This window comes from Puntigrus tetrazona, chromosome 14, assembly GCF_018831695.1.
Source record: "Puntigrus tetrazona isolate hp1 chromosome 14, ASM1883169v1, whole genome shotgun sequence".
NCBI lineage: Eukaryota > Metazoa > Chordata > Actinopteri > Cypriniformes > Cyprinidae > Puntigrus > Puntigrus tetrazona.
Genome location: NC_056712.1, coordinates 21,152,650 through 21,176,774, shown reverse-complemented (window position 1 = coordinate 21,176,774; position 24,125 = coordinate 21,152,650). Strand labels below are relative to the sequence as shown.

The following is a 24,125-nucleotide window of genomic DNA, read 5'->3' as shown; positions in this document are numbered from 1 at the left end:
TTAATTTCTTTTTGGCGATACTGTTCACATTTTCTGATGTAACTGGGCAAAGATAGAACAAATAAAAATGATTTTAAGTAGGTGTCGAGTGTGGGCTGAAGAACGTCTACGAGGTGTGTAATGCCTCTCTGTGGTGGTGTGTTTGTGAACATTGCTTTAACGAAACATGACTGGGTGTATAAAGTCTCCAACACGAATCCCAACACGGCAAACAAACACTCTGGATATAAGAGATGCTTCTGGCATGGGGTCAAATGTTTTGAAGTCACGGCCACTGTTGCCTGGACGTGAGATGGGTTTCACCTCTCCGAGCATGGACTCTCTGGAGCCTATGAGTCAGCCCGGGCCCCAGAGCTGACTCGTCCTTCTCTTGCCATCCAGCTGAATGCATCCTCACTTCTGCATGTGTGTGTTTGTCTCCGTCTGTGTGCATGTGTGTGCCGTATGTGTCTTCATACAGTATGTCTCTGTGTCTGCTGTCTCTGTGTGTCTGAAAGCGCCCCATTTACTGTGTGATTTCTGTACCCCCAATAGGGCCGAGCCCATTTACAGTGCCATCCACAAACCTCATGGGGACACCAGCCCTCCCTCCCCCCATCTGTGCAGCAGGGGGTCTGGGGACGTGGGCTGCAGCCCCGCCCCGCCTGCTCTGTGTCAAAGCCTGGTCCCGTACACCGGCAGGTACTAACCACTGCTTCTCGCTCTGCCTGGCTTAGCTTAGCTTAGTCTAGTGAACCTGAAAGTTGCCCCCCGCTGCGCACGGACACCCTCCTTCCCCTACCTCAGTGCAAACCTGCAGCGCGACACAGGTAAGGCCTTGAGGCGCAATGGCTCCCTGCCTCGAGTCACGTACAGTGTGGAGGAGATGGAGCACGTTGTTAGCTCATAGTATTAAAATCCTTAAGACCTGTTCTAACCAACACGAACATTTGCCAAAAAAATCTAGGTCCAATTTCTGAATACGATATGTTAGTTCAGACCAATGCGTAAAGGACTGTGGATGGGTTAAATACAAAAGCAGAATTACATTGTAACAGTAGGTGGCACATTTAGAAAAAAGGAAAAACTTTGGTTATTCTGGGACACAATGCGCTATGAAACTGTACATGAATTCATCTATTCACTCATGGTCTTTCACTTCTTCAGTCCTGAAAAAAAAGAATGGAAATATCAGGGGAATTTTTTTGACAACAAGTCTTTTTTTAACACCTTGGCTCTGAAAGACTAGCTAGGAATTATGAGTAGAGTTTATAAAATAATCAACATTTCCTTGAAATAAGTTAAAAATAATCATGAAAACTAATTCAAAAAGTGTGGGAACCCTCATTCAGATGTCACTTTTCAAATGAACTCATGCACAAATTACAGAAAAAATCGGGTGGCCAGTTTAATTCACTGTGAGATGAAAATGAGATCACCTTTCTGTAAATAAAATCAGTCGCATTGATGACATGCAAATGTTGATGGTGGTCTGAACAGATACATTAACATTCATTCAATTTAAAATTTTTATTGCACCAAATTTTCTCACCTGATGTTTGTTTTGGTGTAAAAAGACTTAAGCACCTTTAGAATCGAAAGAGTCACAAATGAATGAGGCTTTCAACTTTTTTTCTCCAGTTTAACCGTGTCTGTCACATTCTTAGTATGCAAATTAATTAGGGGGGTACTTTTGGAACACAGACAGATCAGGTTTAAAGGGATAGTTTCAAGAGATTGTATTCAAAGATGAAATTTCTGTCATCATTTCCTCACCCTCATGTCGTTTCAAGCCTGTATGACTTATGTCACTATGAAAAACAGGTGAAAGTCATACATGCGAGTAAATGATGACAGAATTTTCCTTTTTTTAAGCTTTTTTAGCTTTTCTAGGCTGTTCCTTTAATCTTGCCCAACCTAAAGTAAATAGTCTCTTGCTGCTCCTATCATAGGATCTTAAAGACATTTTATTCATAAGAGTAAAAAAGTAAATACTGATCTCAAACTAAAGCTCTCAAATAGCCCACTATTTTTTTCTTTCTAGGAAAATATAACTATTTTACACATACATATAGAAATATATATATATTTTAAAAAAAGATACTTAAGAACCCTGCAGCCTTTTGTTTTGACTTTATTTGACAAGTCAACAAAGCATTCAATGCTCCCAAAATTCCCCTGATTCATACCCTGCCCATTTTGTACATATGTATAATCCGAGACACTATGTGAATCTAAGCCGTCCTCCTTTACCAGCCCATATAATGTCCTGGTGTTTTGTATGTGCTCTCTGAAGCAGTCTTAGTCTGAGTGATGTACTGTGACTGGCTGTCTGGGATGGGTATCATCCACTTTACGTACCACTATGTGTCAGTGCTTGTCATTCAATCCTTAAATACATACTGTACTGTAGTACATATTCTACAATATACCAGGCTAATCATTCAAATAATCATCTAACATTAACCTGTAGCACATAACTTGTCAACAACTCACTTGTTGATACCACAGATCATCCAGCTTATTGAAAAGTATGCACTATTAGCAGATAAACCTACAGTTTAGGCTGGTAGAACCCAAATGCTTACATTGAAATTCTAGAGTTGTACAGAGACCATCAGAGACGCTATGCTTTTTTTTGACCAAGAGGTCACTAGCAGAATCTAAGTGCATAGAAATGTGCTTAAAAAACTAGAACGACATTCAACGCAATATGAATGATACTTGTTTATCTGCAGAGCTATTCTTCCATAAGGATGTGTGTGTGTGTGTGTGTCTGTCCTCTGCACGTGTATGTTTGTATGTTTATCATCAGCGTGTATAATAACATTACCGTATAGGTGTGACTGAAGAAGTCACAAAAGATTCATTATTCTCCAAACACATAAATACACACTCATGGAACCTTCCAACACAAGAATATTTGGCTTCTGTTGCAGTTATGTAAATATAAACAGTAGGGCCTGCTCTTACCATAAATGTATTGGGAAGTGAGAGGCTGATTCTGCAGTCAGACTACAAATGAATAGTGGCGCACATTCCTGAAGCTGTCATGATTCATTTGAATGGGGGGAAAGCAGGCCACAAACACACATACTCACACACACACACACACACGCACAGGGTGCTCTGCCAATGCCCATCACACACACAGATACACTTAGACAGTCTGTCATAATGTGCTGACATGAACACACACTCCCTTTGACATGCAGCCCAAACATACACATACACACACACACATACAGTATGAAACACAATATTTAAACCTACACAGGTTTACGCCTACCAAAGTACATAAATAGTGTTCTATTATCCCTCTTTGCTTTTTACTGTCCCAAAGTAAGCTGTCAAAGTAAGTCTGAACCTTATCACAATCACCCTGGAGGTCTAATAAAAGTTGTTTACAGGCATATATACTTTGTGTTGGTGTACAGTGTCAGTTCACTCCTGGAGGATTCTGCCTGTGTGTGTGTGTGTGTGTGTATACATGACTGAGTCACAGGAGAGACTCAGATAGGCCCTCTGCCCATCTGTGCTTCCCCCACACTAGCATGGCGGTCACGGACACATTTAGATCCCTCCATCTGACCCAGTACACGCTAAGGGCCTCTTGGCTTTTCTACCAGCTGAATACATTATGGAGATTTGGGGGAGATCTCCCACCCACCATTCGGATTGCAGAACACAATCGGCCATGCCGCCAGTCGAACAGGCTAATGACAATCTGCTCACACACTAATGTTCACAAATGACAGACATGCATTTAGAGACGCTCACAAAGCCAGCTAGACGTAGAGATGTGTATAAACACACTATCTCAAATTTCAAATAGTTCTGGCCATTTCTGACCATGTTTGATTACGGTTTTCAGAAATGGCTTCCTTGTATGACTCATAGAGTTGTTTTTCCATTCAGTGCATTACATCACTTGGTTAGATTTGATGTATTTTATGACTAAAGAAGGAAGACGAATATATATATACAGTTTGGGAATTTTAGGAAAGAAAAAAATGGAAAGTGCTTTTCATTGGGGAGGTAAAGTTAGTAACCTTTATTAGTTACCTAGAGCATAGTCATGATGTAGCAGCTGTAGATTTTAAGATGTGTATTGCAGTTTATCTGGGTTTGGTTTATATTGCAAACAATAATAGATGTATGGTATACATAAAATTAAGCTTTATCTTGTGACTATGTATTATTTGTATATTTAAATATGTAACTAATAAGTATTCAAGAATCGTTAAGTCAGATTTTGACAGTTTGTGAAGCAGGGCATCATGGGAACAATCATTAAGTTTCACGAAGGAGAGCAACCGTGCACTTATTCATGTAATCTCTCTACAACAGAAATATCCACAATTTTTTCCTCAATGTGGAAGTAAGCTATAAATCCAGGTGGAAATGGCATGGTTTCCACAAATGGTTTCCACTGCTGGAGCAAACATATAGTTAAGTAAATACAAACTTCTGCTTCTTAGTACCATTGACAATTCAGAATCTAAATCTTTATAACATCATTGTCAATAAAGCAACACTACGAGCGTCAAGCTATTGTCATTAGGATTAGTTTATACTGTGCAAATAACAGGCGTATGATTCAGTATGATTGAACAGGGGTACTTTTTGGCAGCTTTACTCAGTGACGCACCTGATTGTAAACTGTTGACACGCTTGGTTTATTCTTAGCTGCTTGGAGAGGCTGGAAATATCTTGAATGTCTCTTGGCATGAAGTCAAATGGGACTGAAGTAGTGTGCTCTGAGGAAGAGATCTGTGGTTTTTACCCAGAGCTTTGAAAACGCAGAGAAAAAGGAAGAGAGAACAGCCCATAGCGGCCATGAAAGCCATGAGTCTGTGATCCTGCCAAAGAGAACATGTTTTCCAGGGAGAATTATGTCTCTGCGTGTTTCCGGAGAACACAATCCACTGTGTCCACCATTAATCACCCAACCAGAGCCAATTACTTAGAGCGGAAAGAGAAGCAGACAGACTGCACTGGGGCATTGCAACCCTGTAAACCTCTGAGCCTTGTGGTCATCCTTCAGTGAGGTTAGGAAATTTCATCCTGTGCCACAAAGTTGGGGTGGTGGTGGTGATGGTTAGGGGGTGTCACATATGCTATTGAGATTATTGGAGAAGTAAATAAATGCTCTACAAATATCTGCCCTATCCATAAAAAGAGACGTGGTCAGTTGTGATATTTACGGCTTCTGTAATTGATTTTAGTTATTTTTAGTTATGCTGCTTGGTGTTGCAAACAGGTATTTCTTTATTCTAATTTAAAGTATTTAAAGTCAAATGCAAAAACAGCAGGTTTTAATGTTCTTTCACAGACAATAGGTTACCCTCCACATTGCAAAATTAGGTGGATGAGATAGATAATATACACAAAAAATAGAATGTTTACTGGAGAGAAAAACTTCCTCTCTTCTCTGAAGCGACTTTTCTTGTACACTGGCATCACTTAGGCCACATGGACTATTGCATAATGTTAACCAAAATAATAGCTTCTTAGATTTTTGTTACCGCTAATGCTAATGTAGGAGTAGGCTACTCATTATCCAATCAATTCCTGATCAATAACTTCACAAACAGGGATGTGTTTTTGTGTTGGACGGTGAAATTATGTTAATGTGGCTTGGTAAGAGTTAAGTCTTACCCTGTTGCTGCAGGGGTGACAGCGTGACAGCCGATGTGGTGCTGTTTCCCATCACTCCCCCTACACTTAGAGAAAGCACACATATAAACATGCGGCACTTCACCGCTGGTCTAGACCGAGATACAAAGTCCTGGGAATATTTTCTTCATAACCCTGCCGGGTAGCTAGCGGCAGGCACCATGTTCACTGTTAACATCTCATCTTCCCTGCCAATGGTAAAGTCTAATGTAGAGCGCCGACGCCGGACAAGCATCACCCTCATGAACAGGTACAGTAGGTCCAGGCAGTGGTTTGACTGAGCGACTGTTTGCATCTGATAACTGCTTTATCTTGTTGTGCACCAGGAAGCTGTGAATTGTACAGCTTTGCAATTGCAACGTATTTGCTGTTCATTTCTTTATTTGCTTTGATATAAAAGGAATGTTTTTTAATAAATTCTCAGTACTAACCTCCCATCGCTTTTAATAAAAGCATATGTTCAGTTAATTTAGTGCAAACATTTATTACTCGATTTAATAAGTGTTTGATCTAGACATTAATAATAATTGCCTTTAATTAACTCAGTTAACATAAAATCAGTTTCATTTATTACTTCTGATTATTATTTAATGTTTATGAAACACACTTTGAATATTGACTTGACAGAGCTTTCTTGAAAAAAGATTTGAAGGTTTGTATGCCTGACGGTAGAAGCAGGGTGGTACAACATTTCATTTCCCAGAACCCATTGCCAATTGCATTTAAATTCATCTTCATTTTATTTCGGTTTTCTGTGGAAATTCAATTCCTTGAACTCCAAGGAAGAACATTTTCAGTTTTAAATTATTCACAACCCTGTCTGGTATTTCTTCAGGGTTTCAACAGGTTTAATTATAATGTTTGTAAAGTATCAAAACCGGGTAACCAAACGAAATTCATTCTCGCTGCCGTATTTCCAGTAAATCAATCAAAGATGTACATCATATGTGTGTGAGAATATTTTCAATTTGCCATCTTACAACAGGGATAAGACTACAAAAGAGAGGAATTCAAAAAATAACGTTGTGTACAAGAGATCCATCAGAGAGGCAGAAGGCAGGGAGCTGTTATGCAGGCATTGGTTTTACAGTGTGTCATGCATGTAATAAAGTGAGGTCAAAAAAAAAAAGGTGATTAAAATCTGTTTACCACCTTCATTAAATTTATGGACATAAGGTTCTTAGTAAATTAATTCACATTCCAGTACACCACATTCATTTTGTATGTTCACTATGTATGTTTCAATGAAAACACTTCCTAAAAGCATAATTTATCCGCTCACATAAAAGTGCTGTTTTCAGCATCATAAAGCTGTACCATGGGCGATGGAGGTGGAATGGCTCATGTCGAGAGCCAGCAGAGTCTTGTGGTAGTGGAGAATTCTAATGAGAAACATGCGTACTGCACTGCTGAAAGCTGGGAGCTGTCAATACAAACGTGGATGTGTGTTGCATTTCAGGGAACCGCTTTTTCCTGTGTTATTCTGCAGTGCCTACGGAAAGGTTTTTTGACGAATGTAGTCAAATCTTGCTGGTGTGCCAGATCTGGGCAGTCTGGAATGCAGATGAATCACGGCTGCTAAAACAGTACAGCGGTCCTGCACGAGGCAGGGATGAGCTCGACGTGTGAACGCGAGTGAGAAAGTGTGTTAGTTATCGGTGTGTATGTGTTAGCGCTCATTTCTGGAACAAATCTGGAGCGCTTGCTGTTTAGCTTTGTTGTGGATGAAAGTTTGCAAGTCTCCTCTAGTCGTGACTAGAGCGTTGTGTGCTCTCATGAATCTGTTCATCTCGATTTCCGCTCTCTGTAAACGACAGGAGGAAAAAAACAAATGCTAAATAATAATTTACCTTCTGGCTAGACTGAAACATTATTATTGTTCCTTTGCCCTCCGAATTCTCGTTCCTTCTTGCTGCAGTCTGGGATGATTGAAGCTTTTTTGAAACATGTCTCAAAACTCTCAAACTTCAAAATGTGCTTTTTTTACTGCACATACATGTCTGTCTTTCGTCCTCTCCTTGCTGCTGTGGTGATCCGAGTCCATCTTGATCTCTGACTCTGTCGTCTGCTTGGCAGGGAGCCGCGGAAGATCCTGCTGCACAAGGGTTCCACAGGTTTGGGATTCAACATTGTGGGCGGCGAGGATGGAGAGGGCATCTTCGTGTCTTTCATCTTGGCAGGTGGGCCAGCTGACCTGAGTGGAGAGCTGAGGAGAGGAGACCGCATCCTGTCGGTCAGTAACTGTCTGTGACACTCACGTTCAAACAGATGGACACCATTAAAATTACAAGATGTGTCTTATATGGAAGCCATTTTCCTCCTTGGAATAAAAAAATGTAAATGGTAATTGGAATATTTTATCTTTCAATTCTGACTTTCTGACTAATTTATTTTTATCCAATGGTGGAAATAAGCTTCCATTGTCATATGTTCACCAGCATTTATTTAACCAAACATAAAGTAAAAATAGAAACATCGTGAAAATTTAAAAAACCTTTTTTAATTTGAATGTATTTTAATTTAATCACTTTTAAAGTTGTACAGATTAAGTCATTAGCAATGCATGTTACTTATCAAAAATTATGTTTTGATATATTTAGAAGTAAATTTACTAAATATCTTTACTTAATATAATGATTTTTGGCATAAAATATTTTTGTAAATTAATTTTAATTTAATCATTTTGACCCATACAATGTATTGTGGGCTATTGCTACAAATACCTGTGCTACTTATGATTGGTTTTGTGGTCCAGGGTCACGTATTTTATCAAATTAAATTATACCTGTGATTGCAAAGTATTCAGTGTCATATGATCCTTCAGAAATCATTCTAATATGCTGATTTGCTGTGTAAGAACTATTTGTTATTATGTTTATGTATATATGTATATGTATATGTTTTCAACAGTTGTGTTGCTTAATATTTTTGTGGAAACCTAATTTTTTCAGGACTATTTGATAAAGAGAAAGAACTTTATTGATTTACTCCCCCTTTCAATCTATAATGCATCCTTGGTGAATAAAAGTATTAATTTCTTTAAAGAATCATACTGAGCCCAAACATATATATTCTTTAGTGTATATCATATGGAAAGAAAAATGATTTTTTCATGATTCTTAATGCAATCTGCTCTTTAAATTGGTATGAAGTAGACCTGGCATTGAATCATGTGATTTGCGTGAGTGTGTGGTGTGTGGGGGTTGTTGTTTTAATCTGTTACCATGGTATTGTCCCAGGTGAATGGTGTAAACCTGCGCAATGCTACCCATGAGCAGGCTGCTGCTGCACTGAAGAGGGCTGGACAGACGGTGACCATCATTGCCCAGTACAGACCAGAAGGTAGAGTGGTTCTTTCAGTCTGTATTCATGATGTTTGTCACTGCAAAAGAAACTGAGCTCCCTAGAGGACAATGCATGAGATTAACAACGACAAGAGATTTGAGCTGATGCATGCAAGTTAGCTTTTATAGGGTTTTAAATATGCAATGATTCATTTAAGAGCAATACATAATTTAAAGTGTGATTCTAAGAAAAGATCACCTTTGTGCTTAGAAATATTATGTGATTTTTTTGCATCAAGACCCCAAACCACTCTCACTTTCTTCACACACCCAAGTGTGCCTGTTGTGTCTTGCCTGCTTCTGTAACCACTCTATTACAGCGGCATACTAGTGCATGTCCCTTTAAGAAAGGTGAACTACTTAGCCTCGCCTAGTTTTATTAGAAAGAATCCATATTTGCAAATGAGGACATTCAGTGACTGGTGATTGGCTGGCTTTTGTAGAATTAAGGGGGCAGATTTTTGTCTGACATACTCTGCTCTATGAAGTGTTCAATAATAAAGCTTTATCCAGAACTACGCATGGAAACAGCGTGACTCCGTTGAAGTTCCTTGGAATTCACTGGAATGAATCGAAAATTGAGTCGAATCTTTTTGAAAAATAATTTGAACTGGTTCACAATAAGTAATTCATTGCAACAAATAATATTTCAATAATACTTTTTTTAAAAGATAATTCACGGCTGCAACAGATTGGATTTTGTAGTTTGCGTAAAAGTATTATTTGCTTTTAACTAAACTAATAGAAGATGTGCCTGTGTGTGGCTTGATAAGAATAAATTCGTAAAAGAATCATTCTTTGAGATATAATCTGATCAAAAGAACCGATTCACGGAAATGATTCGGACTTCCCAACACTAGTTCTCTCGCTTGAATGAAAGTACTGGGAGGAAACTGTGCCAGAAGTGGGAGGGACCAACCTGAGAGAAAAAAAGAGGGGGGAAAGAACTAAATGGACTAAAAACTACAGGGTGAAGGAAGAGCCTGGCTTTACAGTTTGTAAGCGTATTTTCGGCGCAGGGTTAGGTTTCATTTGCTGGATCACAAGGGAGTCTCTCTGACTGGAGATATGGAATAAGCGCGCGCTGGTCGCGTGAGCGGGACGGATTGAAATCCCGCGTCTCGAGCGCGAATGAGACTCTGTTTTAAAGAAGAAGGTGCCGCTGTTGGGATGGGAGGAGCGAAGCAGGACAGACCGAAACATTTTCATTAAACTCTTTACTATTTATTTACCTTTCGTGTCTTTTCGAAACTTAAGAAAACGTCGTTTTCCTTCCCTCGCCGATGCGGCACACGCTTGGTTATCCTTTGATTCGTTTTTATATTACCTAAAATGTTTTTGGAGTGAGCTGGACAACGAGAAGTTGAGCTGAACACAGCGCTTTAGCCGCCGCCGGGTAAGATCGCCTCAACTTCTATTCATAGAGTATTTTCAGGAAATATTTATGTAAAGTATGGAAAACGCAGTATGAATTTATTACACGCTATGAAATCCGGCAGTTGAGTTGCTGTATGTGCTCCAATATGCTGGGCTGAAAAGGGAAAGCGTCGCTGTTTGTGTTCACAATGGATTTCTGTTGTCTCGAGTTACATGTTCAGCGCAGTGTAGCGCGTTTAAAGATTAATATAAGTCACGAAAGCAACTTATGAAGTTGCTCGGCCGTTGGGCTGACGTCATGAAGTTTGTTTCTAGCCTAATATGTTTGGTCCGCGAAGGTTTGCGTTGCTGCGCGACACAGGTAAACTGTTCGCGCGAGGATTTCGCGAGAAATGTTTTATTCAAACCCCGAACACGGCGAAAGGCAGCGGCAAGTCATTCTGTATTGTCATAAGCAATATGGTACTTGCAGTGAGAACAGTAGGGTAGTTCACCTTTGAACCTGAGCTTCAGTTCTTGTCAGAGTGATCCGGCATATTTGCTCTTCGACTTGGAGGCCTGACGTTTCTTCTTCATATTTGTTCAAAGCGTTATTATATGGAGCTTCCTGCAGAGATCAGGAGGACAGGTGCAGGGAAGGGCCCATTCAGGAAGTCACTTAACCTAAAAATGCTAAACATTTACTGTCATTTTGAAGCTCAGTGGAAACCACAAGGCTAAACTCTGTAATATTGTTTATCTTATTTATGTTAAATATGTTGCTGCTTCCTATTATGATTTAACACTTTCAAATAATGTCTCTAAACCAATTATACAATTTGTCGAAGATTGTGTTAACTAGCTGTAAACACTAATCAGAGAACGTGGATTGATTTAACCGGCACAGAAGATAGGAAATCAATTATGGTCCTTGACAAAATTTTAAGTGCATTAATAGCCACTGTAACTAATATTTAGTATGTCGGTGCATAGTTCATTATCTGTTGTCTATGTGAGCAATGACAGGAATGTTGCCGCGTAAGTTATCTGTTTCGGCACGCTCTCCCCCATATTCCTCCTTAGTCAGACGCTCCTGGAGTATAAATGGCCTGCCTCTCCCTCCCAAGGGCTCTTACGTCTACATAGAAATAGAAGTGACACATTAATTTGTGCCAGAATAGCTCATTGAATTAGGTGGGAACCAGCACTATGAGAGACATTATGGCTTCTTACTTGAGTGTGTGTAAGAAAGGGACAGAGTCTATTTGTAGACTGGCTTCTGTTAAAATTTGAACTTCTCTTGTCATACATTAACTTAGGGGAAAGTGATTGAACTTGAACTGTGAAGCATTTGTTTCTAGCAGGGACAAACATTCACAACACATTTTCTCATTTGGCCTTCCATTCCACATTATGTAAATAAATGACACCTTGTATATTTTAAACCATTAAATGGAAATTTTAAATTTCATTTTATTGATCTGATTGCAAACTTATTGCAAATGTAAAAGTTTTTTTGACCTTGACAATAAGTAGGTTTCTTTTCGATAATTAATTTAATTTGAATGTATGTAGCGATACACAAAAACAAAATCGTCACTACTTCAGATTTAATTTTTATCCAATCAATACATAATAATGCAATGGAACCTTAAGAGCAATCAAGTTCATTTGCAAAGTAGCACTTAGCCTATAGCTTAAAGAGAGCATTTATATCTAAAAACATTAAAGAATCTGGACACCAGAATAAGGATTAAAAACTTAAAGCAAAAAAGGCACTTAAGTTGTGTGAAACAATTACAGCAGCCATTTAATGCTCACTTATCTTAAAAAGCCAATAATTAAATGACACTGGTAAATCTAGTCTTTAGCAAATCACAAAATGAATATGCATTTTTTTCACACTCTACATCATTACACTAAAATGCCTTTTCGCATGGAATAGTGAGATGTTACACATTGCTTATTCAGAAGTCATATAAAATAATCAGAACTCGGTAAAGGAAATCTGTTTGTGGTACTAACTTGCATGCCTGTAATAATCATAACCTAGTCCCTATACATGCTTTCACGTTGAAAGCACATGGCTGCAAATATTATATAACCGCAATGACAAAGAAGCAGCCTGCAGCCAATCCCCACTCCCCAAAAATAAAAGCCCTGCTCATAATGAAGGCAAGTGAGGCCATGTGAGTGTGAGGCAGAGCTGGCCCCGATTCTCCCCAGATTTTGTGACGATGGGTCACACTTAACGAAGACGCTTTAGCATTAGCCTTTGAATGTTGTGAACTGTGTGTCTAACAGGCTGACAGGACCTAGCTGTCTGTGTCGTCTGTCGTATGTGTGTTGTATTACCCGTAGAGTGTCTGACCAGTGGGGTGAATTTACTTTCTGCCTCATTCTTTATTAGATGAGCGTAGTGGAATTGAAGTTATTGGTGTCTAATTGGAATACTAAGCTTTGTATTTCAAACAAGGTTCTCTTTAATGCAATACATTTAGCTTCTGTTTTTGTTTTGGTTTTTTTTTTCTTTCAAGAAGTTTGTCAAGCCATTTCCTTCCACCTCTCTGCTGGGGTGTTACCCTGGTTACAGATAGGTGGTGTCAGGTTACTTTACCTTGCCGTGTCATTCCAGCATGTTGTTAACCCGTTTGTGATAGACAGGGCGTTTACAGAAGAGCTCCCTGCAGGCGCAGTTTCTGCTGACAGTGAAGTCCAAGTTTCGGCTTTGCGTTGAGCTTTAGACTTGGAGTTACTGCGGTTATGAGTTTAAGTTCTCATATTCTCATAGGAGTTGGAATTCCTGCCTCAGGTTCTGTTTTCGGAATTTTTGGAAGGTAGACTTTTGATCCTTGGATACAAGGTTATGGAGTGGGTTAAAAATGGGTTAAAAGTTTTTATGGATGATCTGTATTGGACCTATAAGGTAAATCCCAGTGCTTAAAAAAAACAATAGTCTTTCCGTGTTATCCTTGTTTGCTCGTGCATTTCAATGTGTAATTTGGTTGCTAAGCTTGTGAGTTGCTCGACCACACTGCAGCAGAGGTGTACACGTTTAATTAAAAGTCAGCCGAACAATCGGCCATCATGCTTCAGTGCTGCTCTCTAAAACGAGAGCCTTGTTCACTGTGAAAAATTATTATGGTCCCGACGTTTGTTGGAGGCTTTCATTCCTTTATACTGAATAGTGCATGTTCTGCTTAATTAATATGCATAATTAATTATCTGGCAGCAGATATTAGCGTATAGCTCATGCAGATACATGATTAATATCCATCTGTTCTCCAGGTCATTAATCAGTTCTCAATAAGCTGCTGAGCTTTCCTTCTCTGCCCTGCGCTACAAGCACCTCCACTCATAAAACCTGGAGCAAAGCCCGGAATATCACTGTAAATATAGGTGTTGCTGACGGATTGTGCACCTTGTCTCTTTCCAGAATACAGTCGTTTTGAGTCCAAGATCCACGACTTGAGGGAGCAGATGATGAACAGCAGCATGAGCTCTGGCTCTGGCTCCCTCCGCACCAGTGAGAAACGCTCCCTCTACGTCAGGTATCCTCTTCATCCTTGAATTCTGTTATTCAGTTCTACTGATATTTGATAGATACCTCAATATTTAAAATAGTTATTTTTCTATCAGAGGAGTCTTTATATAATTGAAACGGTACAAGTAAAGTTCTAGTTAAAATAATCAAGGCATGTTTTCAGCAGTTGAGTATCAGTTTATTTCATACTAACGAGGCACCATTTATTGTTAAAAAGTGCTCAGTTATACATCTTTGTCATCAACAGTGCTTTGAGAAGAACTGAAATAATTTTTGTTGTACAAAGATATCCTACAATGCTTTGATATTATTGGTATTTCTGGTATTGGTATTGAGATTTTTGATTCGATAATTCTACTCTAAATATTTTTAACCGTGTTTACAACTTCATATTAAGTATTCTATACTTATCCAGTCAGACAAAATGAAGGGAAGTGCTAACTGTTTAGAGTTTAGAGTTCAGGGGATTATAACCAGTATTTCTGGATATGGCAGTGGGAAGAAAATTAATCCAAGATTACAGTAGCCACTTTCCCACTATTGGGCTGAATGGTTCTAAGAACTGTTAGGTACGGTTTTGGTTGTGTTTCCACCTGAGCCTGGAACGGCGCAACATGATGACAAATTGTTCTTGGTCCGGAATTCTCTCCACGTTTAGACAACTGTGTGTCTGTGTCTGTGTGTAACGTTGTCACTCAGGATCTATCTTGTCTGTTGCCTTGCTGCTAGTTTTTCCATAGCTTGCTAAGCACGCTGTTTTGAGCAATGGAAACACAAATTAGTAATAAAATCTAAAGAAATATCTGATCATCCTCCACAACACAGTGTTAGTTACACCTCATATCATATGTAAACATTTTTGTTACCTCACCAATGACTGACGCATTTGAATTAAATCTGTTATTCCTCAGTGGAAACAAAACCGTAACTATACCTGGTGGCGCGGTATGGAACGGTTCTTTAAAGAGAACTGTTCGGCCCGTTTGTGGAAAAGTGGCTAGAGATAGTTAAGGGTGAACCCCCTTCTGATTGGCCGTGGTCCAGATATTTCTGTATGTGTGTGTGTGTGTGTGTGTGTGTGTGTGTGTGTGTGTGTGTTTGTGTATGTTTGAAGAGAAGGGAGTAGCCTAGACCAATAAGAAAAACATAATGGATGTAGTCGCAGATGATGAGAGAAGATGAAAATGATTGAATGATTGACAAATTTTTCTGTGAAATATTTTAAGGCCTGATCTGTCAGAAAATGATAACTAATGCTCTGACACGGAGCCCAGGTTATGTCAGGTCCTTGGGCCATTTGCACCAGCTGTATGCTAGTTACAGCTTAGCCTAGTTTTAACATAAATGGGCACTAACGTACGCACTACAAAAAAAATGTTTGTTGCACCATTACACTGTGTAAGTGTAAGTGTAACTCTACGTGTAAACTAAATATTGCCAAAAGTGTCTGGTCAGGAGTAGCGGTTTGTATAAAATAGTAGACTGAGTGAAGCGCATCAATATGCTCTTCTTTTATCCGACAACCTTCAATCCTTTAGGCATATTTGATGCTGCTGACATTTATACTCGCTTTCATATTAAGAGACAGAACAATATGTGAATAAATGTACTTCAACACCACATCTACAACTACCTCTGTGCGCTTCGGTTCGTGTCGCGCATGTTAGATTAAATAAATAAATGGCATTTCTTTTGGCAGTTTTTAAAATTTATTTATTGATTTCTTATTTAAATTACAGTTTCTGAATGTTATTTACATATAAAAATAGCTTACATATACACTAATGTTATTAATGTATTGTTTTTTAATGGAAGCTTGTTGGTATATATGAGTCAAAAGAAGTTGGAATAAAGGATAAATTAAAATTTATAGCATTTAAACAAGTTCTTCTTGTGTATTTCAAGTTTTCTACTGGATCATTTAGGGTAAACATCATATCATGTGACTACACATTACTTTACAGAGAGCTTGCAAACTACTAGCTATGTACTAAATTATTAAAGCGTGTACATTCCCGATTGACACACAGATATTGCACTTATATTAAAACATTTAATTTAGATTTTATGTCATTTATCTGTTGTACATTCATCTTATGTTTTAAGTTTGCATATCAGTCAAGGGAAGACCTTTAAGCATTAACACATTTTTAGTAAGTTACTTTTCTTGTAGAATTGTGCTTCAGATAAATAACTTGTTAACTTGTAAATAAATGTTGACCAGATATTCAGTATTGCCTAAATTTGGGGGCACTTAAAAAAAAAAAAGAAAAAAAGTTAGGCAAACCAGTGCAAAGTGTTAGTGAAGTGCACTGGGATAAAAATTGAGTCCTATTGAACATCTGAAACTAACTGTTGGAGGAAGCACCCATCAAACCTGAGAGAATAGAGCAGTTTGCCCATAATGAAAAAACACTAGCCACTAGGACTGATGTTGTCCTCAATTTAGCTGTGTGTGTGTGTGTGTGTGTGTGTGTGTGTGTGTGTGTGTCTCGGTGGGCTTGTAATTAGTGTGTCCTAGGAGAAAGGTATGTAGAAAAACAGGAAGACTTGCTCCACTGGTTTTCTTCCTTTCAGTTGGATTTACCTGTCTGACAAGGTGAAAACATTCAGCTTAGAATACAATGCCTGACTGTTTCTGTACTCAAAGTCATCTGCCATCTGGTTCCTCTTATGATTTTATGTGGATCTTCTATCACTATTGTGCCCTTCTATGTTTAAACCTGGGATAATCTGAGAGACTGTAGGTATGTAGCAACGATATGAAAAATAGGGGGAACTAGTTTTAAATAGTTTTACTTTTATTCAGCAAGGACGCATTCAATTGATCATGACATGATAAATAATATCATATGGAAAATATTATATGGTAATTAAATGCTCTTCTTTTGTACTTTGTATTCATGAAAAATAAAAATAAAAATCACTGTTTCCATAAAATGTTTCCATAAAATATTAGGCATCACAGCTACTTTCAACTTTGATAATAAGAAATGTTTCTTTACCATGAAATTAGTATATTAGAATGAATTCTGAAGGATCGTTTGATGCCAAAGACTGAGTAGTGGCTGCTGAAAATGAATTTTTAAACTGCATTATAAAAATCTTAAAATGGTTATTTTAAAAATGTGGTAAATTATAACTGTATTACTGTTTTAATGGGGGGGGTTTCTCCCCTCAATTAAGTGCATACTTGATGAGCGCAAGAGACTTTTGAAAACAATTATATAATTGACCCCGACTTTTGAACAGTGCTTAAATTTACATTTGTGTTATATATGTATGTATGTGTATGTGTATATATGTGCTTTTGGTAGAAAGCGTATTGTAAGTTGCTATTAGTGAGAAAGCATCTGCTAAGCAAATTTAAACAACAAAAAGGTGCAGATGTCCAATGATGTGCTGTTGTCTGTGTATGTGTATCCCCACACCCATCCTTTAATTAAACACAACAGATGTTTTACAATGAAACCTGAATACCCATTCTTTCAGCGCACTGTTGATGTATGTATTATTTCTTTTGGTTTTCCCAGGGCTCTTTTTGACTACGACAGGACCAGGGACAGTTGCCTCCCTAGCCAGGGCCTGAGTTTCTCCTATGGGGACATCCTGCATGTCATCAATGCCTCAGATGATGAGTGGTGGCAGGCACGGCTGGTTACACCCCATGGGGAGAGTGAGCAAATTGGGGTCATACCAAGCAAGAAAAGGTACAGTACTGCCAACAAACCCAGACAGAATTACAGCATTTCCCCTGTAGTAATGGAGTGTGTTCATTGCCAAGCATACAATTTATTTATTTTTTTATCTATAGGGTGGAAAAGAAAGAGCGCGCACGGTTAAAAACAGTCAAGTTCCACGCAAGGACGGGCATGATTGAGTCCAATAGGGTGAGTGAGTCGTCGTCCTCCTGTGAACGGCTCATGGGAGCTGCTCCACTTCCCCTGAGTGTGGGAATTGGTGGCTTCTCATAGTATCTTGGAGGCTCCTGTTACTGAGCATCTCATTTCTCACAGCCCCACAAACAAAAGTGTACAATTACAAACATGCACTGTGGCATGATGATCAGCTATGATGGTTAGATGAAATCTTCTCAGTTCTGGTCCTGGAGGGCCCCCAATACTTTACATTTCTGATGTTTCCCTCACCTGTTTCAACTTCTCTGCATAATAGTAAACTGCTGTAGAGCACTGTTTGGATGGGACTAGTTTTCTAAACTGAGTTTAGATTTTTATTAACCATTGTCATGTAACAATCTGGACAGGGCTAACGTCTGTGTTTATAACAGATGTAGGATCAGGTTTGTTCACCTGGGTATTGCAGAGACCACATGCTCTGAATTAATACATTTTGTGTAGTCGTTTGGATTGGTAAACATTAGTATAACCAGTTTTACTACAAATAGTTTAGCTATGGCTAGTATAGCAAAGCTTTGTGCAATTTGTGGGGGTTTTTTTCCAAATGAAATGAAGGTGAGCGATTAGATTTAATTTAATTCATCATGATTTTATAAAATTTATTTTGTGCATTTTTATAAAATTTTATTTAAAAATTAATAAAAAAACATTTTATTAGCTATTTTTTTAAATAAAATTTTATTAGCATGCTACTTAAAATCTGAAAATTAACAATACATTAAAAAAGTAAGAATTTAACCAACTAAATATAACTTCAAAGCAAACAAGCATATATAAAGTAATAAGGGGAAAAGAATTGCAAGTGATAAACAAAAAGTACTTTCATTATCTGAGAGTGCTTAAATTATCTGAAAGTTTACAGTCAGACAGCCATAGTTATGTTTTCCTCAGCATTTTTGCTGTAGACAGTGGTAGCTTTAGTGGTAGGCTGTATTCACTACCAATGTACAGATCTGTTTTGACGTATTAGAAGTTTTATCCTGTCCTGAAAACAAGTTGTTGGCGATCAAGGCATTTTTATTCAAATGGGACAGGATCACAGAGTTTGCTGAACACCAGTAGGTAGTTTGCTCTGGAATTATAACCATTGTGTGATGTGGAAAAACACAGAAGTGGTGGATTTAAATGGGATTAAATCGCAAAAGTATGTTTGTGAAACAAATTTCTCTAATGACTGTAAAATATTCCCATCACAATGACTTGAATCGACTGTTGGGGGCCCTCTATAAACAGGATTGAGAAACGTTTTATTGAATCTTAAAAGGGTAGTTCACCCGAAAATAAGTTTGTCATTTATTTACCTTCATGTTATTACAAACATGTATGATTTTCTTTCTTTCATTAAACACAAAAGGAGATGTTTGGCAGAATGAACGACATAAGGGTGAGTAAATAAGACCAGATTTTATTTTTGGGTGAACTAAACTTTTAAGGGTGAAGTGTGTACTTTATTTAAAAAATAAATAAATAAATAAATTAAAAAAGTCCTCTATGGCATTCTTGTACACTACTATTCACAATGAGGTTTTTGATGATTTAAAATATATAATTTTTCTTTTTTTAAATCTATAATAAATTAATGCTTTTGCATGGTGATGTAGTTGACCCTTGCAAATTATACCAGAAGTTAAAAAAATATTTTAACAAAAAAATTGCACACTTCACTTTTTTACTTTTTTTTTTTTTTTGCCACTGACACCCATGATTTTCTTCTGCAATTTGTGCAATGAAGATATTTCACATCATTCATTGTTATGTTATGTATTCCCTCTGTTACATTCACAGTTAAACTTAAAATGAACTTCTTTTCTGAATGTAGCATCCAACTTGTTTAAATTCATTATCCCTACTTGTTTGTGCAACCATGTCATCTTTGGTTTTATTTTTGCATGCGTGCTGTGAATTACATTGAAACCCATTCTTGTTGTTGTTTTTTGTGTTTGTTTCATTCCTCATCCCCATTCCCCCGCCATCGGCTCGTCTCCACGCAGCCAGTCAAAGTGAAGCGCAAAAAAAGCTTCAACCTATCTCGCAAGTTCCCGTTTTACAAGAGCAAGGAGAATATAGTGCAGGAGTTGGTAGAGACTGAACGTGAGTATGAGCGTGTGACGAGGGCTCTGACTCTGTCCTTCATGCTTCATCCTGTCACTGTCACTCACCCTGGAGATGGCTTCTGATTGGCTCTTGACCTCTCTGTGAGGAAACCGAGCAAATCAGGGCCTCTCTGGCCTTTGTCTTGCTCTGAGGGGGACTTCAGCACTTCTCACAGGTGTGAGGCTGCACTAACACTCAAACGCTGTGCTAGAACATCCATCAGTGTCAGAACTGTTTAGAGCTGCTCCCTTCAGCATTTGCACTTATAATTTTGTTACTGATGAATCTGCATGGGAAGATTCCCCCTTAAATTACAAAAGAACAACCCAGATCTTTCATCGCACAGCGAGCTGATGTTAGTATTGCTTCATCCCTCGAGAGTGCAACACCTCTCTTCTCCCAGCCTCTCACTAACCTCTTTATTCTTCCTTTCTGCTCTCTCTCTTTGTTCTTGCTTTCACCTGTCGGGACGCTCAGGACTTCCCAGGGTTAAGCGATGACTTTTATGGATCAAAGAGTTTGAGTAAGTGTGTGGTTCCTCTTGTCAAGCAGCTGTTCCCTGAGCTAACTAAACCGGCTGTGCCACACACCACACACATTTTATTCCTTCTTTCTGTTTCTCTCTCTTTCTCACTGAATCTCCTCTCTACCTTAATAGTCATGCTTTTTAAAAGTACACATTGTTTTCAGAATGAAACAAGATTATATCCATCAAGTGTCTATTAGAAGCCAGGCCTAATGTGAGTTTGCTAAAAACCGTTCTTAAATAGAGTTATCATTTGGTAAATTTAGTCTGTATATAGTCTGTAAAAATAATCTGTATGGCCTAATTGAAAACAAATTATAATATATGGAGAATTATAGGGAGTATCAAATTATTACCTTTTGAAAATGTAACTATGTAAGCAGTTTGAGCCTTGGAGAGGGATAAATACTATTTTTGAGGAGGAAAATATGTTTTTGGAGAAGTTGCTGATATTTACAACCAAAAAAATATTAAATTTTATTATAGCTTGTAATGTAAATCAAGATCTTTATAACTGTATAACAGCCTTATTACATGACATGCAAATTAATATTGTCACACTCTCTTAATGTTATGAAGATGATATTTGTTGTTAGCTCTGAAGTTTTTATTGCATTTAAAACATAATGCAGTCCATGATTGAGGGAGGTACAAATACATTTTTCTTAAGTCTGGTATATCATGGCTTTTCTTTCAAATTTTTTTTTTTTTTAAATCAGTAAAGCATGTGCAGCAAGAGACTCCCAAATGGTCACATGAAGGGGACCATTTTAAACACACATTATTCACACAAGTATTCTTAAATCAAAGATCTGATTGCCGTACCATACTCTGAAGGGAGAGTGCATCCACAGCAGACCCCTTAGTGTCCAGTGTCTTCAAAGCCAGCTCATACTGGGCAGGATTGAGTGTGTGTTTAATGTTTTAATGATGTTGTCAGTGTATCTAAGGGATGTTTGTAATTTGATTCCTGTAAGGAATCCGACACTGGCTTGTTTACTTTGGCATGAGGAGCAGTATCACTGTCTGATGAACCCAACACTGGCAAGGTCATAGGAAACACTCAGCACGGAATCTTAGATCACAAGGGTCTTAGGAAAAGGAAATACTTAATTTCCTATTGCTGCCTCATCCTACCATTTCCCTTCTAAGGAAACGGCAGCCATTTAAGTGCCCAAAAGTTCTCTGTGTGTTTGCTTTCCTCTCTTCACTCAGCTTTTTCTATTCTTGGCATGATGGTTCAGGAGGGTGTATAGTTTCATTCTGAGCTCTGCTGGATATACTATTCTATTCTTACATATGAGCGAAAATGTGCATAGTGACATTTCTAAACGTCACTCATCTTATATCCACAGAATGCTTGACGTCCAACACCAGTGACAGTGAAAGCAGCTCCAGTAAGTAACTCTAAACATCCATTTTGGGCTTACTGCAGAGGCGCAGCATTTCATTTGATCAGTTTTGTGCTATTAACTTTTAAAAGAACAGTTCACCCAAAAAGGAAAATTCTGTCATCATTTACTCACCCTCAAGTACTTTTAAATCTGTATGAATTTCTTTGTTCTGCCGAACAAAAGATATTTTTAAAGAAATTTTGTAACCGGGCTGTTTTGGGTCACTATTGACTTCCATTGTATTTTTTTTCCTACTATGGAAGTTAATGGTGACCAAAAAATTATGACAGAATTTTCAATTTTCGGTGAACTACTCCTTTTTAAATGCTTAAATGATTCATAGTCATTGGTCATGGTCATGTCACCTACAAGGTCATTCCAGTGGTTTTTCAAGTGGATTGTTTTTGTATTGAATGATGACAAATAAAGCCTTCATATTTTAAATGGATATTTTTGTCTCTTCTCGTCACACAGAGGGTCAGGAAGACACAATTCTATCATACGAGCCAGTAATTCGACAGGAGAGTAAGTATTCAGAAATTATTTTTTTTTTAAGGTTGTAATTTAGCTTTACATTACCAATTCCCAGTCTCACTCTGACCCTTAATCTTGGTTTTTCACTGCCCACATGCCAACACACAACAACTTCTAACAGTTATGCTTTTGGATTAGTCTCTTTTTTTTTTTTTTTTTTCATGCACAGCCATAATCTAGTTTTTTGTGTGGTCAAGCTACATTCTGCATTTCTACATTGCTCACGTATACATGGAAAAAAGTTGGGTGTTTGCTGTACCAGTGGGGAACTATGACTATGAGTTTTTGCTTTAGGATTTCTATATGTAAATATCCTCTTTTTATGATGTGTAATCATTTGTAAGTTATGTGTTCAGAGTTTAAATATCTTAAATGGTCTTTGTGGACTGGGTAGAGAGCTCATGTTTAAAAAAAGAAAGAAAAATCCTGTTTTCCATGATATGTCCTCTATGAGGAAAGCCAAGAAATTATTCTCAAGGATGGAAGTTTTTGACCAACATTGATTTGGCTTCCTTTTCAGTCCATTACACAAGGCCTGTGATTATCCTGGGTCCAATGAAGGACAGAGTAAACGATGACTTGATCTCAGAATTTCCCCACAAGTTTGGATCCTGCGTCCCACGTAAGAGTAATAAGAAGCCATGCTGGCTGTATGAACAATATGTTTATTATAAAATGTTTTAGCAGTACTTGTAAAAGTAATGCAAGAAATACACTTTTTTTTTTCCAGATACAACTCGTCCTCGACGAGAGAATGAGATGGACGGCCAGGACTACCACTTTGTGGCTTCAAGGGAGCAAATGGAGAAGGACATTCAGGACAACAAATTTATTGAGGCCGGCCAGTTCAATGAGAATCTGTACGGGACCAGCATCCTGTCTGTCCGGGCAGTGGCTGAAAGGGTCAGTGACTCCCTAGTGTAAACATGCCAGGATCTCAACTCCTGTTTAATCCTTAAATATTTTCCCTGTGGCAATTAATGTGTGCGGTGAAAGTGTGACACTGGATGAAAGGGTTTGTTTAATCCTCTTGTAGGGAAAACACTGTATCCTGGATGTGTCTGGGAACGCCATAAAGCGACTGCAGCAAGCACAGCTCTACCCAATCGCCATTTTCATCAAGCCAAAATCTGTGGAGGCCCTAATGTAAGTTTAAGATTTAGTAAATGTTGGCCAGCATAAGATAGTTCAATATTTTATATATATATATATATATTTCAAATAAATGCTGTTCTATTGTAATTTATTAAGAAATCCTAAACAAAAATTATGGTTTCCATAAACAGTTACTTAATGTTTTAAAGTAACTACTTAACAGTTAAGAAATGTTTCTTGAGCAGCAACTCGGCATGTTAGACTGTGACACTGAAGACTGGAGTAATAACTAAAAAAGAAAATCAGCTCACAGCAATAAAATAAATGTTTAAATATATTAAAACAGAAGGTTTTAAATTATAATTATAATAATATTTAACAAAATGAGAGTTTTTACTGTATTATTGATGAACATTGTACAACTAATTCTATGCATCATAAATATTTTTTGTCACCATTCTGAACTGGAGTTTGTACTTATGTGTTCAGGGAATTGAATAAGAGGCAGACATACGAGCAAGCCAATAAAGTCTTTGATAAGGCAATGAAGCTCGAACAAGAGTTTGGAGAATATTTCACAGGTAACCCCTATCATGTGATTTCTCTTTACTGTATCTGGAGGGTGTCTGTTGGTCCAGCCCCTCTGTTACTGTTTAACAGCGT

At 38.0% G+C, this 24,125-nt stretch overlaps 1 protein-coding gene across 14 annotated transcripts in view; it reads left to right on the top strand.

Annotated features, from left to right (window-relative positions):
- Window positions 1-24,125, top strand: part of dlg3 (discs, large homolog 3 (Drosophila)) — a 75,238-nt gene that overhangs the window by 49,626 nt on the left and 1,487 nt on the right. For 5 of the 14 annotated variants that reach the window (XM_043257164.1, XM_043257172.1, XM_043257165.1 and 2 more), the window contains 14 exons: window positions 535-681; window positions 7,735-7,891; window positions 8,898-9,000; window positions 13,795-13,909; window positions 17,436-17,612; window positions 17,717-17,792; window positions 19,174-19,203; window positions 19,811-19,910; window positions 21,795-21,836; window positions 22,308-22,358; window positions 22,888-22,989; window positions 23,098-23,270; window positions 23,404-23,513; window positions 23,952-24,043. In XM_043257164.1, the coding sequence (XP_043113099.1) occupies window positions 535-681; window positions 7,735-7,891; window positions 8,898-9,000; window positions 13,795-13,909; window positions 17,436-17,612; window positions 17,717-17,792; window positions 19,174-19,203; window positions 19,811-19,910; window positions 21,795-21,836; window positions 22,308-22,358; window positions 22,888-22,989; window positions 23,098-23,270; window positions 23,404-23,513; window positions 23,952-24,043 (1,475 nt within the window). Of the gene's footprint in view, window positions 1-534; window positions 682-7,734; window positions 7,892-8,897; window positions 9,001-13,794; window positions 13,910-17,435; window positions 17,613-17,716; window positions 17,793-19,173; window positions 19,204-19,810; window positions 19,911-20,390; window positions 20,437-21,794; window positions 21,837-22,307; window positions 22,359-22,887; window positions 22,990-23,097; window positions 23,271-23,403; window positions 23,514-23,951; window positions 24,044-24,125 lie in introns of all 14 variants that reach the window. The other 9 variants (XM_043257171.1, XM_043257170.1, XM_043257173.1 and 6 more) reach the window with 6 other exon arrangements.